General features: G+C 47.7%; 1 protein-coding gene across 3 annotated transcripts in view; it reads left to right on the top strand.

The window, feature by feature from the left end:
- Positions 1-16,528, top strand: part of GRXCR2 (glutaredoxin and cysteine rich domain containing 2) — a 53,780-nt gene that overhangs the window by 33,534 nt on the left and 3,718 nt on the right. For all 3 annotated transcript variants that reach the window (XM_037396721.1, XM_037396719.1, XM_037396720.1), the window contains 4 exons: positions 9,114-9,129; positions 9,826-9,962; positions 12,654-13,022; positions 15,701-15,916. In XM_037396721.1, coding sequence (XP_037252618.1) covers positions 12,678-13,022; positions 15,701-15,916 — 561 coding nt within the window. In that variant the 5' untranslated portion in view covers positions 9,114-9,129; positions 9,826-9,962; positions 12,654-12,677. The remainder of the gene's footprint in view (positions 1-9,113; positions 9,130-9,825; positions 9,963-12,653; positions 13,023-15,700; positions 15,917-16,528) is intronic.

The following is a 16,528-nucleotide window of genomic DNA, read 5'->3' as shown; positions in this document are numbered from 1 at the left end:
CCAGGCTGGATGCAGTGGGGTGCCTGCTCTGGAGGACGCTGCTCCTCGGGCAGCAGGCAGCACTGTCGCTGCAGAGAGCTCCTTCCCCGGGCACAGCCATCCTGGCCCCGCTTGGCTGCAGGAGCTCTCTTCGGCTTACCAGTACCACAGGGATGAAACTACTGAAATACGTATTGTGAGTCTTGTAATCAAGGTGGTTTGTCGTGAAGCTGGAAACTAAGAAACAACATTGAGAACAGAAATAGTTGTTCTGCTCTGACGGGCCTGTTCTTCACTTTGGTGCTGAGTGGCTGTGCATCCGTGTCTCGCCAGAGAGCTGCATCCCTTGGCTTCCCCCACCTCCACAGTGGACTCAGAGAAAGCTCAGACAGGTCCCAAATAGCAAATACACTTTGTCCCCATTGTCCTGCAGGAGCCGGGCTGTCCAGTAAGCGCTTCTGTGCACCCAAATCACGTCAATGCCGGGGACAGGCTGAGTGTGCCCAGCCTTGCAGCAGCTCATCTGTGTGCTCCCCCAAGGAGAAGGCTTGCTGTTACCAGAGCACACAACGCATGATGGGAAGCCAGCCCTGTCACTCCTGAGAGCACGGAGGGTTTACGGCAGTATTTTTCACTGCTGACTCTTGAGGCTTGGCGATATGTGCCATGGTGAGAAGTGTGAGGTTTGTTTTCTCCACACTGTCATGGCAAGTGCCTTGTGAGAGCCACAGTCTCTCCCACCACCTTGCTCCAAACCTTTCTCTGTTTGTTTTTTCCGGGAGAAAAATTGGACAGATTTCTGTGTTTACCTGAGTGTGTGCAGCTCCTCCTCTCTCTTTGACCAGCAGGCTGTGAGCATCCAATGCATAATGAGACCAGTGAAAAAGTATTGCCTTTTACCAGCTTTGAATTTCATGTTTTAATATCGTTGGCTATTGCCAGTTCTGGTGGTTATGAGACTCCGACATATACAGAGGCTTTGTATTTAATACCTTTAGATCACAAATAGCTCCGTGAAGTTGGATATAATTACTTCCATTTAAAGAGGAGGAAAACCAGAGGTGGGGTGACTCTTCAGGGTCATAAAAGCAATCAGTGGCAGAGTGGAGAAGGGAGCTTACATCAAACAGCCTCTGTGATCAGCTCTGCCTCACTCATGGCCTGATGCACTGGGATGCATCCTTACAGTATGAAAACTAATTTTATCACTTTTCCTGTGGCTGTCTGGGCAGAGTTACCAGAAGATAAGGCACTGTTACAAGAAATGGGAAACTCCACTCATTTCACATGTATCATACAGTTTCAATATTGAAGGGCAACAGAACATGGGGAAACTGATCGTGAAAACCCTGCTGTTGCAAAGCAAACAGTTGGTCCGTACAGCCAAAGCCATTTTTACATGTCTGGTCTGTCCAACCAAACAGGTTTACTTTGACCCACCAGAAAGTTGACTCACAGAGCTCTGCGACCTTCCGTCTTCTGGCTGAAACGATGGAGACGGTGCATCTGTGTCTCCACTCTCCCGGCATAGGGAGTCATGCCGGTGGGACTATTGCACCTCTAGGATGCCGCGTTCTCTACGCTGCCTGCCGGTGTGCAGGCTGGGCAGCACGGCTCTGCGGCAGCACCGACATCCCGCATGGCTCTGGCAGCGGGCTCCCGGGAAGCCCCTTTGGCAGCAGGTGGGGCAGCTCTTGTTTCTGTGTCCCTTTGGGCTCCCTACTCGAAATAACAATGGGGAATAATGTGAGCAAGTGAGAGGAGCTTCTTTCTGTTACCCCTCTCCTCGTCTGCTCAGGACCATCCTCTTCGCCCCATCCTTCATCCCACCACACAGCCCAGTGCCCGGGCAGCCAACCCTGTGGGTGTCAGGGACCCTGCGCCCCCCGCCAGTGCCACAGGGGCACCAAGCTGTGGCTGGCTGAAGGCTGCAGCACTGCCTCAGAAGGGGACTGTGCATGCTAGGAGAGGGCATGGCCACGGCAGCGCTCCCTGTGCCCTTCCTGGGAGTTATAAAAAGCCTCCGCTACTCTGCATCTTGCGAGTGGATGGCACATGCCTCCTCCTCTTGGGAAGAGGGACCTTTCAGGCTGTTTTTAGCTCCCGGAGGGCAGGGAGAGGGGGTGCCTCTTACAAGCTGCTACAAATTATAGATCTGAAGCTAACAGCTTGTCCTCCTACCCACCCACAAACATAACGCCCAGTGTTGCCACTGCAGGGGGGCGAATGGCAGGACCTGCCCATGCCTCCAGACCCCGAGCAGCGGGACGCAGAGCAGTCCCCTGGCACGGCATGGGGTGGCTTGCTGTGCCACTCGGCTCCCCAGCTGACAGCACACCTTTGGCTGCGGCAAGCGGCTGTGCACAGCTGCAGCAGTGGGTTTTGTACACATGGGCTAATGCTAATTTAGAGAAGCCTGCACATTTAGTAAATACATTGCATTTGTGTGAAGGCATAATTAGGCCAGTGTGAATCTGCAGGGATGTGCACAGCACAGGGACCTGCAGCCAGCAGAGCAAAAGCCTTCCTAAAATTTTCCATCTCTCAAACCAGCGCTTGGTCCCCTCTGCTACGTCCTGGTATGGCAGGCAGCCAGCCGCCACCACCTCTCTGCTTCCAGCACCCAGCTCCTCAGCCTCCGGAGGGACACACAGCAGGGGCAAACCCACCAGCAGCTGGATATGTAGTCTTTCTTTCACCTTCTTCCCTTTCATGAGCTATGCCTGAGATGGTGGATAGAAGCCAAACGTTGAGAAGATATCTACCCTTATGTAAGAAGAGTGGTTCAAAGAGCTGTTTATTAATCTCGTGGAGAGTTGAATGCTGTATTTTGCCCATAAAAGCCTTGTGCAGTCTTGCTGTTGGGTAATGTGAAGGCTTCAGCCAATTCTGAAGTAGCTGGAGCAGAGCAGTGCCTATCCAGAAATAGAGAAGTATTTTTAAATGAAATTTATTCACTGGTTTTCCTTAACACAGATTGTTATGTGTTTGTTGAAATATCACTAGAAGTAGCTGGTGGTGGAGCTGGGTGAGCAGCAGTGAGTGGATGGATGCTATCCTCCCAGTGCCTGGGGAGGTCACCCAGTCCACCTCCTCCTCCTCCTCCTCTTCCTCCTGCTGCCACCTGATTGCTGCACCAAGGGCTGCAGCGCCAGTCCAAGAGGGGAACGAAGGTGATTAAAGCTGAAACCAGGCTTATGAGATTTTGGGGCAGCCCCAGAAGAGGCTTTGACACCTCTGAGTGAGCACCTGCGAGGTCTGAGCTCAGGCACTGGGTCCCAAGTGGGTGCCGCTGGCAAGCGATGGGGCAGCACCGCCACCCGTCCAAGGGCAGGTACCCTGGGCGCCATGTGCTGCAAGGGCTGGTGCTGGAGTTTCCTCTTGGGGAGGGAAGGGCACTGGGCAGCCTCTTCTCAAGTAACCCCAGTTTGGACCTAAGCTGCCTGTGCGGCTGTGGCCCCTGCAGCAGGCAATGCCCCGGGTGCCCTGGCACCAAAGCCAGGGCTGAAGAGGTCGCTGCTGGCAGCCTCTGCTCCACTCTCCTGCTGCGGCTTTCTCTCTCTCTGCTTGCTGGTACGTTTATCCTTTTTCCCTACAGTGCAGTGAAGAACCAAAGAACACAAGCACTAAATCCTGCTTCACTGGGATTTGCCTGATAAGGGCTGAATCTGCAGAGATGCAATTTTCCATTTTTTAAGACAAGAAGAAATAAGTGTTTCCAAGTGGCACTAGAGCTGAGCACCACTTAACAGGCCTTTGCAAGTTGCTTTGAGCACTTCTCAGCTGTTCTTCACATAGGTTGACCACAGAAAATATCAGGCTTCAGTTACCTAATTAAACACAGATGCAAATAACAACACTGCTTGCCACAATGCATCACCTTTTAGTGTTTCCAGGTGCTTCTGGCCAACAGTGTGTGCTGCAGCCCAGAGCAGGGCCTGGAGCTCAGCCAGTGAAGCCAGCCAGGTTATAAATACTGCTGCTGAGGAAGCACTAGGGTGGGATGGTTGTGGGAGGGAGAGTGAGCATGATGGGGGTAAGTATTTAGTGGACTGCTGCAGATGTACCTCTGCATTATTGAGTTAAGTAGCAGCTGGATGAGCTGTTTGCTGCTGCTCTGTTTTGTCACATGGTGATTTGAGGGCTGGTGGTTTGAGTTTGTGTCTCCAACTACTTGCAGAGCAGTGCTCCTTGTGGAAGGAGGTCTGGAGAGCAGGACCCAGGCTGCCTGTAAGCCTTGTGAAGAAGAGTGTAGTGGAAAGGCACAGTGGGGTTGGAGTCATTGTGGTAGAGTTACTCCACACTGGCAGGCCAGTTTCCATGTCTGCAGGTGCCTGGGAGCTGTAGCTCAGCCATGGGACAGACCTGTGTTCCTTATGCACTTGCCTCTGATGTGAGGTGGTGTTTATCCAAGCACTGCCCATTTCTTTCCTGTTGTTCTTCTCCACAGCTGTAGTCACTGAGTGTTTCTGGGGGTGTTTGTGGTGCCATGCTGTTGTTGCACAATGGTGGTCTCTGCTGCTCTGCTCTCTACCCAGAGCACATGTGGTGTTCTGCACTCCAGTTTCAGGTTGTGCTGCTGCTCTCAGCTGGAGCCAAGGGATGTTTGCCTCTGTAGGTAAAACTCAACCCTTGGGAATTTCCCTCTTTGAAGTGCTTTTTCCTGGTTTTTTTTCTTTGTGACTTCAAGATTTTTATGCTTACTTGGGACTCTTACCCGCACATGTAAGAGTCTCTAAGGCTAAGGTGGGTGCTAAGTAAGCTGGCTTTCATCAGGGAGCCTGCACGCTCCTGGAAGTGCTGGGTGTCCTCCACTCCCACTGAGCTCAGCCTCCAGGAATGCACGGCGGGACCTGCCTTGCGCCAGGCAAGGCAGCAGCCAGCAGAAGGAGACCTTCTGAGCTTGGGTTCCTACAAAAATGGAGTCTTACGAACTCGCAGTGTAGGTGAAGGTGAGCATGTGTAGTTCTGTCTCTATGCATCCTTGTAACTTGTGAATCCAGTTCAGCGGAGAGTAAAAGCATCCAGAATTTTAAGTATCCTGTGACTTCTGTGAAAACAGGAGGCCGAGCACAAAAGAAGGAAACCCTGTTAGCCCTCTCGTGAAGGGAGATGATGCAACATGTCTTCATGCCTTATTTCAAATCTAATTAGATGCTCACAACTCACCACAGGAGATGGTAAAGGTGCTCCAAACAAGAGAGGATGTTTGCCTATTAACGGACATCAGAGAATCCAACTGTGAGCTAAATGCATATGGAATCGGGCTTGCTTTAGCTGCTCTACACATAAGCCTGCTAGTTATTACCATAATACCAATGGCTTCATTTATGCTGTGTCCTGGTCCTTTAGCCTATAGGGGGTGTATTGACCCGTGATTTCAGCCCTCTGTAACAAGAAGTTTGGATGCAGGATGAGAAAGAAAAGTGAGTTAAGAAGCCCCATGGTCAGGATGCTCAGCAAGGGCTGGTGGTGAATGAGCAGCAACTGATTGCCAGTTGATGCACATGCTCATCAGCAAGTGAATGAACACCTTTGGGGGAGCAGACTGGCACTGAGCAACCCCAGCCTAGAGGGGAGTGGGAGTGCTGGGGCTGCACCCACCAACCCTCCGCAGCAGCATGGGTCCCTTGGCTGTGGGAGCCAGGGGTGTGCCCTGCCTTAGGGAAACCCCTGCTTCAGCTCCCTGGAATTTCAGCAGGGTCCATGCTTGCCCCTGTATTTCGTAGCAGGAACAAGTTGCCTGCCCAATGCTTCAGGGTTTTTTATGTAAATCTTTGGTAGAGGATGAAGATGGCTGTGGATTTCAGCCATGCACTGTGCAGGTCAGACTGCTCACCATCACCAAATGGAGACAACACGTAGTGCTTCCTGATCTGACCATCAGAGCTTACACTTGCATCCAGGGCTGAGCCAATCTCGTAATGATTTCCATGATTTTGAAATTGTGTTGTCAGGCTAATTAGTTTCACTGGTACCACCCATTTCAGTTGCTGTGTGTTGCTCTTTTGTGCCTGTTTTCTGCTAATACTGTTAAACAAATTCACTGCTATGCATATCTGTAGGAACAGAGAATAGTGAACAGATTGCTTTGAGCAGGAGGCTGGATTAGATACCTCTTGAGGTCACTTCCACCCTGGTGATCCTAAATCTAATAATGAGCGTTGTATAGCTAGCACTGAGCACCCTGTGACCTCCCTGTTCAGTCAGATCTGGCTGGGGCAACTCATATTAAGAAAATTATTCAGACTTTTAAATTGTTCATTTAAAAAATGATACAATCTTTAATGTCAGATAGAAGATTACAAATACTATGAGCTGCTTGCAGAGATAAATGGAAGATATCTAGAAGCAGACCTTTGCCTGTCTTTTCTCATGTAGACTGGTTTGTAAGGCCCCCAGTATAAAACCTCAGCTAAGACTTTCTTGATGCTGCTGAATAGGAAAATACAGAGCAGTAATTTGCAGAATACTTTTATTTGCTAAAATATACTTGTAGCTGCAGATGCCAATATCTCCTGATACTTTGGGTAAGCAGAGGGATAAGGTTATAGTCTTCCAGATCTCATGTCCATGCTCTGCATCTCCACCTGCGTTCTTCTGCAATGTATTTGCACTGTGTCACTGTCATGTCCCCAGTGTGGAGGTGGCCGTACTGAACTGATAGGCTCTGCTGCTGGGGACCACGTGAGGACAAAATGATGCAGCCTGGCATGCCGTGTTGCTGCTTGCAGCGATGGCAAGTCTTCTATCAACTAATCTGGAGGGAAATATCTGGGTTTAAGGAGGGCTTTGGGTGATTCAAGTGCAGACCTTGTCCGATCAAGGTGGTGATCCAGTGTGAGCACTGGAAAGGTTCAGTGCTTGAAATGAAAAGATGGTGATCTCACTGCTTGACAGGCACTGTATTGCATTGTTTCTTTTACATGGGAACATAGGACTTTCTGAAACACATTTAAGGCATGCCAAAAGGGAGAATTTTTTTCGCTACGTATATAAGGACTGGTCTGGTCCTGTCTTTTTTGCCATCTTTCCTCAGAATTGCTGTGCTTTGCTTAATTACTGTAACTTTCTTCAATACAGATCCATGTGTTGTGGTAGTACTTAATGGAAAGAGGAATGGTGAAATGTGATTCTTTGTATCAATGGCATGCTCCCATTTACTGGAATGGAAGCCTGGCTGGAGGAGGCTTGTGTTTCACCACTTCTTCAGCTAAAAATGCAGGAGGGTGTTTGACAGACTTGGGTGAAGTAAGGGGAGCCAGCAACAGTGAAGACCCCTAGTTTGAGAGCTTTGAGACTTTGCACCAGACAAATCAATACATGTTTACTCCAGGTCCCAGTCTAACCCCACACACTGTACTGGGAGGCTTTTTCTGCAGATGAAGAAACAAGTGCTGTATTTAGGCAACAGCCTCATGGATATCTTCCTCACGCTGGTGGGTGAAGTAGTCTGGTCTCAGCCACTCCCTTCATCAAGCACCTGCTGTGGCACTATATATGGTGCAAGGTTCCTGTAACCAGCATAACTTCCTAGGCTGTCCTGCATCAGTGGGCAAAATGTCTTGTTCCATGTGCAGACCATGTCACCGCTCCCCATGTCTGGTCCGGGTGCTGTTGGCCTGGTCGCCCATCCTGTCACGGCTGGTCCTCTGCAGGCTGGCCCCAGCAGTGAGGGAGTATGGCTGGTGTACAAACATCAGTCTGTGCTTGCAGCAAGTTGGTTTAGAAGGGAATTAACTGTTTTTTTCTTTATTTTATGAGATCAGAAATATGAGGGGTTTATTGTAGCCATTCTGCCTGCTGGGTGGCAAATCCTCCTGGCTGGCAGGTTTGAGTGAGTGAGTCCTGCAGAGCAGATGCTATCAGGAAACTGCACGCAGTCTGTTCAATGATATATGGAAAACCCTCATTTTGTAATGAATGATGAAATCTAAGCACAGGCTGTCAGGCCAGGTGGAGCAGTGACCGTGCTGCCTGTAAACACCCTTCTGGGAATCCCAAGCCCTGCTTTTTTTCATTGTCATGTAGCATGTTGAGAAACATCCTCAGTTTGCTGGCACCGTGCTGTGAACCCTCCCACCGGCAGCAAGCACGAGCCTCCCCGTGGGCAGCGTGGCTGTGGCGAGCAGCACATCCAGCCCCGCTGCGCACATCGATGGGCCCAGGGCAGGAGGAGAGGAGGGGGTGCCCCTTGGGCAGGGACAGCATGGATCCCCCAGCTGCTGGCAGCAGCAGAGGAGGGAGAGACCTGTTCTTGGGGCACAGAAATGCCTCTGAAACCTCCTGATGGCAATTCTGAAATTTGGAGGAAAATGGAGCATGGCAGAAGGAGGCCTGAAAATTGGACCAAAGGGCAAATGTGTGAATAACCACCAAAGAGCCAAAACCCAGCTCTGGCTTGGACAAACCCCCTGACGCTCCCCACCTTGTTTGGTTTTTCTGCTTTCCAGTGACTTGTCTCAATGCCTGAGCCGTCAGCTAACGGGCTTGCTAAGCCCAGCAGACGAAAGGCTCAGAGGGGATATGACTGCTCTCTCTAAATTCATCAGGAGGTAAAAAATAGCAGCATAGAAGAGGTATTAAACTAAAGGACAGTATTGGCACAAGCATAAATGAGTACCAATGGGCTGTGAATAAATTTAGGCCAGAAGCTAGAATATTTCTAACTGTGCAACAAACTAGCATCTGTAGCAGCCTTTCGGACAAAGCAGCAGGGGCCAAGATGTCAGGATGCTCCCGGCTGCCTAATTAGCTCATGAAGGGGATGGTGCAGTATCGCAGCCACGGCAGCACACAGGCTGGGCAAGCCCAGTGTGGTGCAGACCCCTGTATTCAGGGGTTCAGTAACTCACCCTAGAAGAGATGCGCTGGTGCGAGCCCTGCCTGTGCTGGGTGTGTCTAACTGTGCTCCTCTCTCGTGAGGGACAGGCTGTCCCCCTGCTGCAAGGAAACCCAGAACAACAGGGGAAAAAAGTTTCCTTCTTTTACTAACGGTCAATTATGGTTCACATGGCATGCCTCACAGTTCCTCATGCACACCTCCATATCTACGGTGGTAATGCCGCTGTCTGTCTTGCCATTAAGTCTTGCAAATATTGACTCCTTCCCTTCTTTCTCTTCATGCATCCAAGATGTGTCTAAATGCTGGTGAGTTTTTCCTAGCACATATCCAAAATGTACTTTTTCCTTAGGGCAGCAGCAAGCAGCTTTGTTTGTGAGTTCGTGCAACATCTTTTTGCTCCTGCTTTTACTTGTTGGCCTCTTCAGCACACACAGAGCCTGCTCCAATTCCTTGAAATTATCAGCTAAAATCTTCTTGACCTGCTGATCTGAACCTTTCTGCTTGCTACTCTCACACTGAGGCAAATGTAATGCTTGTGTCCTTGCTTTCAAGCATTTGCTTTGCTCCTTTGCTTCTGTCGTATCTGACCTGCTGTCTTATCCATGACCTCTAGCTCTTCTCTGTAGCCCCTAATGCTGTCTCAGGCCCCCTTTTTTTCTCTCCTCTCTAGCAGTCACCCAGAGATCTTACTTTGATGCTGTGCATGCTCAGAATTATGTGAGCAGTGGGGTAGGACTGAAGCGTTTGGGCATTGCTGCAGCTGAAACCACAATGCTCTTCCCCATCCCGATGCACTGCCTGCCCTGTGCTTTCCTGAGGAGGATTGTAGTACTTGCTCCAAGGGAGTGAAACACAACAAAACATCTTTCAGCAAAACTTGCAGGTAGAAACATGCCTTCAAAGCCTTACAGTCCAGTTCACAATAGCTTTTCTTTCTGTCCTTTTTTGTACATACCCTACTTTGTTGCAATAGATCTAACCCAACATGTTACACTCCTTAGGGCAAGGGGTGTCTCAATTTGTTCTGCAGAGCCTCCAGCATGCTTCCAACAATCACTTTGTATTTCCTGAGATGGGGAGGACAGCGAAGAGAGGGCCCGTTTTGAAAGACAGATGTCATTAAAATACAGAGTCTGAGGTAAAGCACAGTGCAGTGATGATCTAGATCATGAAACTTAATGATTTCACTGTTGAATGCAAAATGATCATTGTTGTATTATTAGGAAGATTTGTGCTAGCTGTGGGAAATAAACCCATGCTGACGCGAGAACAGCATGAATGCTGCCAGGCCGGCAGGGCTGTAGCAGGCAGTGTCAAGCTGCTCATAGACCATCCATCCATCCTTCACCCGCCGATACCCAGCTCTCACAGCTGTGCCGCTTGCCCCCAGCACGCGGCAGGTACGGCCTTGGAGATGGCCTCATGAAACACCACCTGGAAAGTCCCTGTTTGGGATATTTAATGTGGAAAGGTCGAGCCAAGTTGTTCAGAACAGCTAACAAATGCAGAAAGGCTGTTCAGAAATCTTTTCTTTGCAATATTTATCTGTACAGGGACATAAAATGAAGTGCGTGCATAGGTGAGTGAGGAATCCCTCTGCAGCAAAGCCTGGCGAGCAGCCTTGGTGCGTTGACCGTGGCTTTACATGGGGAACATGTGGCTGTAGGACTCTGCACTTCTGCAGAAGGCTGGGTCTCCCCTGCGCAGGCAGCCCCGAGCTGTTCAAGTAAACAGCACATCCAGCTGATAGTGCTGCAGAGGATGGGGTGGTTCTAACCTGAAAATTACAGGGCCAGGGTAGATTTCCTGTGTTTTGACAGCAGCCGTAGGTAACTGTAAGGATGGGTTGGGATGGGCTGTTGCTTTGCTTGTCTTACAAGTGCGGAAGGCGGCAGTGGTGCTCGCGCTGTGTTCTCTCATTGCTGCTTTGAACTTCATTTCCTGTTTGATTGTTCCCTTAATCAAAAGAAAATGAACTCCAATTAAGGCATCTTACAAAATATGATTTATGTCAAATTAAGACTGCTGGTGTACCTTTGAAGAAGCAGTAATGCTGAGGCCTGATTCACACAGGAGTTAGAAGAGAAAGGGATAGATCAAGCTTCTCAAGAAAATGCAGTATGAGCTGAGTTTGATTCATGCAAATCAGAGTTTTCACGTAATGCAAGATCCTCCTGTTTGAGATAGGATAGGAGACTGACATGAACATTATAATAGTGTTTTGGAAATGAAAAGGGCGTATCTGTGGCTGTATGTTTACCCAGGCATGTTCGTGCATGTTCTCTTGGTGGAATATACATCTTTTATGTGTACTTACAGTGAGGCTTTCAGCAGCCCAAGGAAGCTGCAAAATCAATGTCTGTCACAACAGAAACTGTTTTTGGCACCTGAAGGCTGGCTGGTTGGTTGGAAGGTCTATATGGTGTATTATTAATATACAGCCTTCTAAACTGTTGTCCTAGTGTTTAATGAAGAAACTTTTAATAAATATAATAAATCAATCTATTGACAATATTAATCTTTAAAAGCACTAGGTTTGAATTAAAAGAACATAGCCTTGGCAGGATGTAGTCAGAAAGCTGAAGTTCCCACTCAATGAAATTGCATTTAATAGTGGAAATTTACTGAAATCTTGGCACCTGAAAGACTTTACTCCTGTTGCGTGTACTTGGTACAAGTAGGTATCAGGAGATGTTTAAAACCCAGACAGCAGTTACCCTCTTGATGCATTTTGCACTAAACACACTCTTCATTTTTTCCCTCAAAAGGAAAGCCAAGCCCTGCGTGCGCAGCAGGGGATGGTGCAGGGAGCGAGCCCCGCTCTGACAGTCACAAAGCACACGCTGGTAAGGTATCAGTTTCGCCATAACCAGCAGGCACCTCTAACAACAGCTGTCAAGGGACGGTAACTTGGGTGACTGCCATCAGGATGGAGGTTTGTGTGTGTGTCGAGGAACTCAAGCCCCTCAGCCAGCGGCTGAGCGAGGCTGGCTGTAACCAGCACCAAGCAGAGACCTGCCGGAGGCAGACGGCCCTTCCCCAGGGTAGCCAGGGGCCCCATCCCTTCTGCTCAGCCCCTCTGCAAACCGCTGCTTTGCCTACTGGAATCAGAATGGCTGCACTGCCATGCTCCCCGGGCGCCTGCACAGGACTGCACATGAGCAGAGGGCTGGGTCTTCGGTGGCTCTCGGTAGGTGACTGTCTTAAAAATGAAAAGCAAACCTAGAATGGTCAAAAGGCCCTGAAAAGGCAGCAAGAATTACAAATAGGGATTGAAAGCTAAAGAGAGAGAAAATCTTAATTAGATCTCCACCAACCTGTAAAGGAACACATTTGGATCAAAATGAAATGGAGCTTTGTACTCTCGGGGCTTTGGTGCAAGAATGGAAGAGGAATTATTCGCATTTTGCTATTTGTGAAGCTGGATTGCTTTTTCTGTGAACCTGTCTTTTTAACTTCTCACCTTGTCAGAAAATTGTGAAGAGCTGCTGGGATGGTGTATTTGGGGTAGTTCTTATCACATCACATAGCAGAAACATTTCCATGGTTTCAGAACATGGGCAAAGTTTCCTATTTAATTCTGTCCTCCCCAAGTTAACCCCTTTCCTCTTGCGGTAAGCCAGCCTATCCACTATTCACTAACCTGCCTCATATTTCACTACCATCGATATTTTCTCTTTGTGAATATCTATCAATATTTAATACAGTGGTGTCAGTTTTGCTGTAAGATGAGAGGGACTACTAGAAACCTTGAATTATACATTGTGTGGCTGGGAGAAGCTGGGGAGAGTTTTCTTTTGGACCCAAAGCTCTTGCTGTTGATCTCCAGGACCTGCAGCTTGAAATCCTAATAATGGATGAGCACCAGAAGAAACTCAATCAGCGGCATGAAGGAAGGCCCCGCAAAGTGAGGTTCAAAATATCATCAGCTTACAGTGGTAGAGTGTTAAAACAAGTCTATGAAGATGGGCAGGCACTCGAGCCCCCAGCCAAAGAGCGCACTCGGCACTTTCTGCGCCACAGCTTCGAGCCAGGGGACCATTTCTGTGGGGCTGGGGAAATGCCAGAAAGCAGGTTTTACTCGACAGCCAAGATGACTGCCCAGCGGATCAGCATATTCAAAGAGGATAAGAAATATGGTCTCACCAGTAACTCACCTCTCCTCAGTGACTACCAGTCTAGCGACAGCCTTTGCAAGGTAAGTAATGTCAGCCCAGGGCTGTCAAACTGTTTGGAAACCAACTTTGGACTAAACAACTGTTATAGTAATATGGTAACAGGAGTCTCAAATTGGAACCTTGTTCAGATAAAACTCAGTTTTGTCAGTCCAGGATTTTAAATCTTGTAAATCTTCAGCCTCTATCCCACAAATTCTGTGTTCTGCTTACTCTTCAAATGGCAGGATCTGTGTGTTTTGCAGCAGTGCAGTCAGCAAGTGAACAGCATCTGCTAGCTAGCTGTGCTCCGTCTTCTCACTGGATTGATTTACATCTCTCCATTTTGTAGAGTAAGATATAACATTGCCATATATATCAATATCTATGCATAGTAATCCTAACGCATCTAAAGCAGTCAAATGTAAGGTGGGTATTATCTTAACTAGTTACATCTAACACATCAAAGTTGCATGACTTCAGCTGGCAAAAAGGTTAGTGCCACCGGCAGCAGCATACCAGTGAGCTTCCGAGCTAGGCATCCTCTGGCAAGTCAGAATTCCCCTTTGGCTACTTTTAAACTCCCGGCTTAGTTTCGCTGGATATTTTGTTGACATATAATTAATGTCATTGATACAGAAGTGTCTCTTTAGTCCTACTAAAAAGACAGTACGTGTGTAATAGATGTTAAATTGATTAATACACAGGGATTATGTTCATTTTCTTATCCTGTCAAATTAGATTTATGTATCTTTTACTGCTATTTGGTTTTATCAAATCTAGCTGCACCAACTAAGCAATTCATGTAACAGTGATGGCATATCAGCACTATTGATAACACAGCCACATCACGCCGATATGCAAACTAAATAGAGTACATTATACTGATATAATAAGTAGATTTCTAAAACCTGATGCGAGTCTGCTCAGAGAAAAGATGATAAAAAGGAAGAACAGTGTGAGGCAAGCTGGTTTGCTGAATCAGTACCTGGCCTTTGCCTGGGAGACAGCTCATTCAGCTCCAGTTCAGGCTGCACAGTGAGCAGCTAGTGCCAGCAAACAAGTCAGCCTGTGGTCTGTTTTCCCCCCCCTCATCTGTTTGTCCCCTATCTGCCTTCTCCCCCCTGCCCTGTCTTGCAGTGCCTGTCTGCTGGTGGTGCCCCAGATGCTTGCAGAAAGGCCAAGAATTGAGTGTATCCCCAGAGGGAAGTGTGAGGTCACTCAGGTACACCAACTGCTGCGATATAAAGAAAGTTGTGTCATCATCCGTTGTGGTCTTTGGGTAAATAAGGAATGTCACTCTGGCACTTGCATAACTAAAGAGACTGAAGTGCTTTAAAAAGTTTAAAATGCTTTTTATGGCCTTGATTTGAGTACCTTAAAAGTCTGTTAGTTCTTGGTGCTGATCACAGTTGCACACAGGAAACCCAGATGCCTGATATCAGAACTATATTTAGCTGATACACTGGACATCTAGTTTAACCGAAAATATCAAACCACAATGAATCTCTCCTGCCTAAAGGCAGAGCACTAATGTGATCTTATCCACACCATTAATTTGTTCTGCATTCTTGGGTAATGCTCATCTCTTCCCTAGTTTCCCTAACCATAAACACTTCGAGTAATCATGCTATCCAGTACTGGTTTTGTTTTGTATCAGCATGTGTTTGGTATGTGGAGACACCATGTCTGTGTAACAAATACAAGGCTTTTAAAGCCTTTTGCTAATAGTGAGGGTTTGTGCTCACCTGCCTCCCCCCCCCCCCCCCCCCCTTCTCCCCAAAGAGAAGCAGGTGCCCAAGTGCCAGGAGAGCCATCAGCCATCTCATGTCAGCAGATGTGACTCTGGTAGGGTATTTTCCCAGGAGAACATCTTTTGCATAGTTTCTTGACACGGATACTTAAACAGAGCGAAATATGAAGAGTGTGTAAAACAACAGGCTATGGTGACTGCCATAGGATACCTAGTGCAAAGGGAAAAGGGGACCAGGTAAGCAAAATGCTGCTTTCAGAGAAAGGTTTGACCATACCAAGTTTAGCTTTAAAATCGTTAGAAAAGAATACAAATTCAAGTGTGTCTACAGATGGTTATTTAGACTGGTTCCTCATTGTTAGGAACACAATTCAGCATTAGATAACGAGGGGTTTTTTTATCATCTGACCTTTTTGCCAGCATTAATAAATTTCAAAGAAAAGCTTTCTTCAAAATCTGAAAAACGCTTTGATAGGCTGAAGAATAGGTCACCATCATGGGGAATTTCTACTTCTGGCCAAAAACATGAAAACCCCTCTCTATGCCTGCACTCCAACTACTCAGCTTTCATAGAAATGTAGGTTAGTCCCCACTGAGGAGGTTGCTTCTCCATATATGCCAACACCACTGGTCTTGGAGTTTTGCCTTTTTTTTTCTTTTTTTTTTTTTTCTTGCATATGGGTTAGAATGAGAATTTACATTCCAGAAAGCTTTCCGCATCCAGAACATAACATTAAAGTGAGGCTACTAAGACTTGACCCAACGTTTTGGTCTGATCCCATAGCCCATTAGGGCTGGGTCTCCACTGCCATTCTGCTTGGTGCACTGGGTGGTGTTGGGGAGCTGGCTTGTGCTGCAGAGCCAGCTGAGCAGATCATTGGGTGAAGGGGATCTTCTAAACGCCCAGGGATCATCAGTGTTTGCAGAGTGTATTTATACAGGCGAGACACTGATACAATCTTTCTACAGGCTTCCCCAATTATAGATTTTGGCAAGATCATAATCTACACTAATAACCTGAAAATCGTCCGTGCGCCAATGGACCAGAGAGAGCTCATGAGAAGACTCATCCAGACTGAGGGAATAAATGACTGGACCTTCATATACCGGGAAAGAAAAGAAAGATTTGGTGGTGGACATAGAAAAGACATTGACAAAAATTTTGCCTGCAACCAGTATGTGCAGGTAAGAGAAAATGGGAAGTGGTTTTTTTTGCCTAAGGCTTTTGGGTCTTTCAGCCCTAGTCAGGCCACTGAGTATTCCCACCCAAGGCCCATCTGTATCTGGCACTTAACTAAATTTGGGTTTAAAGCATCACTTTGCTCCTCTTTCCACTCGGGAGATAACCAATCAATGCTGCACTGCAGTTTGTGCTCTGGGGACAGCTGCTGTGTTTCCAGATGCTCATGCCTCCCACTTGATTCTTTCCCTGGAGATCACTGACATTTATGCAGTTTGGCTGAGGTCCATCCTTCATCGCCATCTCCCAGTGGAATAAGAGCAGGCCGGAGTCTCTCCAGCCTGACAAGGCTAAACACAGCTGCTCTGTGGTTGAGACTGCTGGAGGCTAAAATTTTAATATCAGCTGAAATAAGATTGTGCCTTCCACTTGTTTTCTCATGGGTTAGTCTTTGTTGGTCAGAATCCAAATTAGTCTGACCATAATTTGATCCCACAAAACATAATGTCGTGCAGGGCAAATGCAAAGTATTACAGTTTTGCAGATCTGAGACCAACCTGTGCCGAGTACAGGTTGCCTCAGTCTGTCTGCAACCAGCAGCCTTGCTTATGGCTCAC

The sequence above is a fragment of the Falco rusticolus genome, chromosome 8 (assembly GCF_015220075.1).
Source record: "Falco rusticolus isolate bFalRus1 chromosome 8, bFalRus1.pri, whole genome shotgun sequence".
Classification (NCBI taxonomy): Eukaryota; Metazoa; Chordata; class Aves; order Falconiformes; family Falconidae; genus Falco; species Falco rusticolus.
This window is presented reverse-complemented; position numbering and strand designations above follow the sequence as displayed.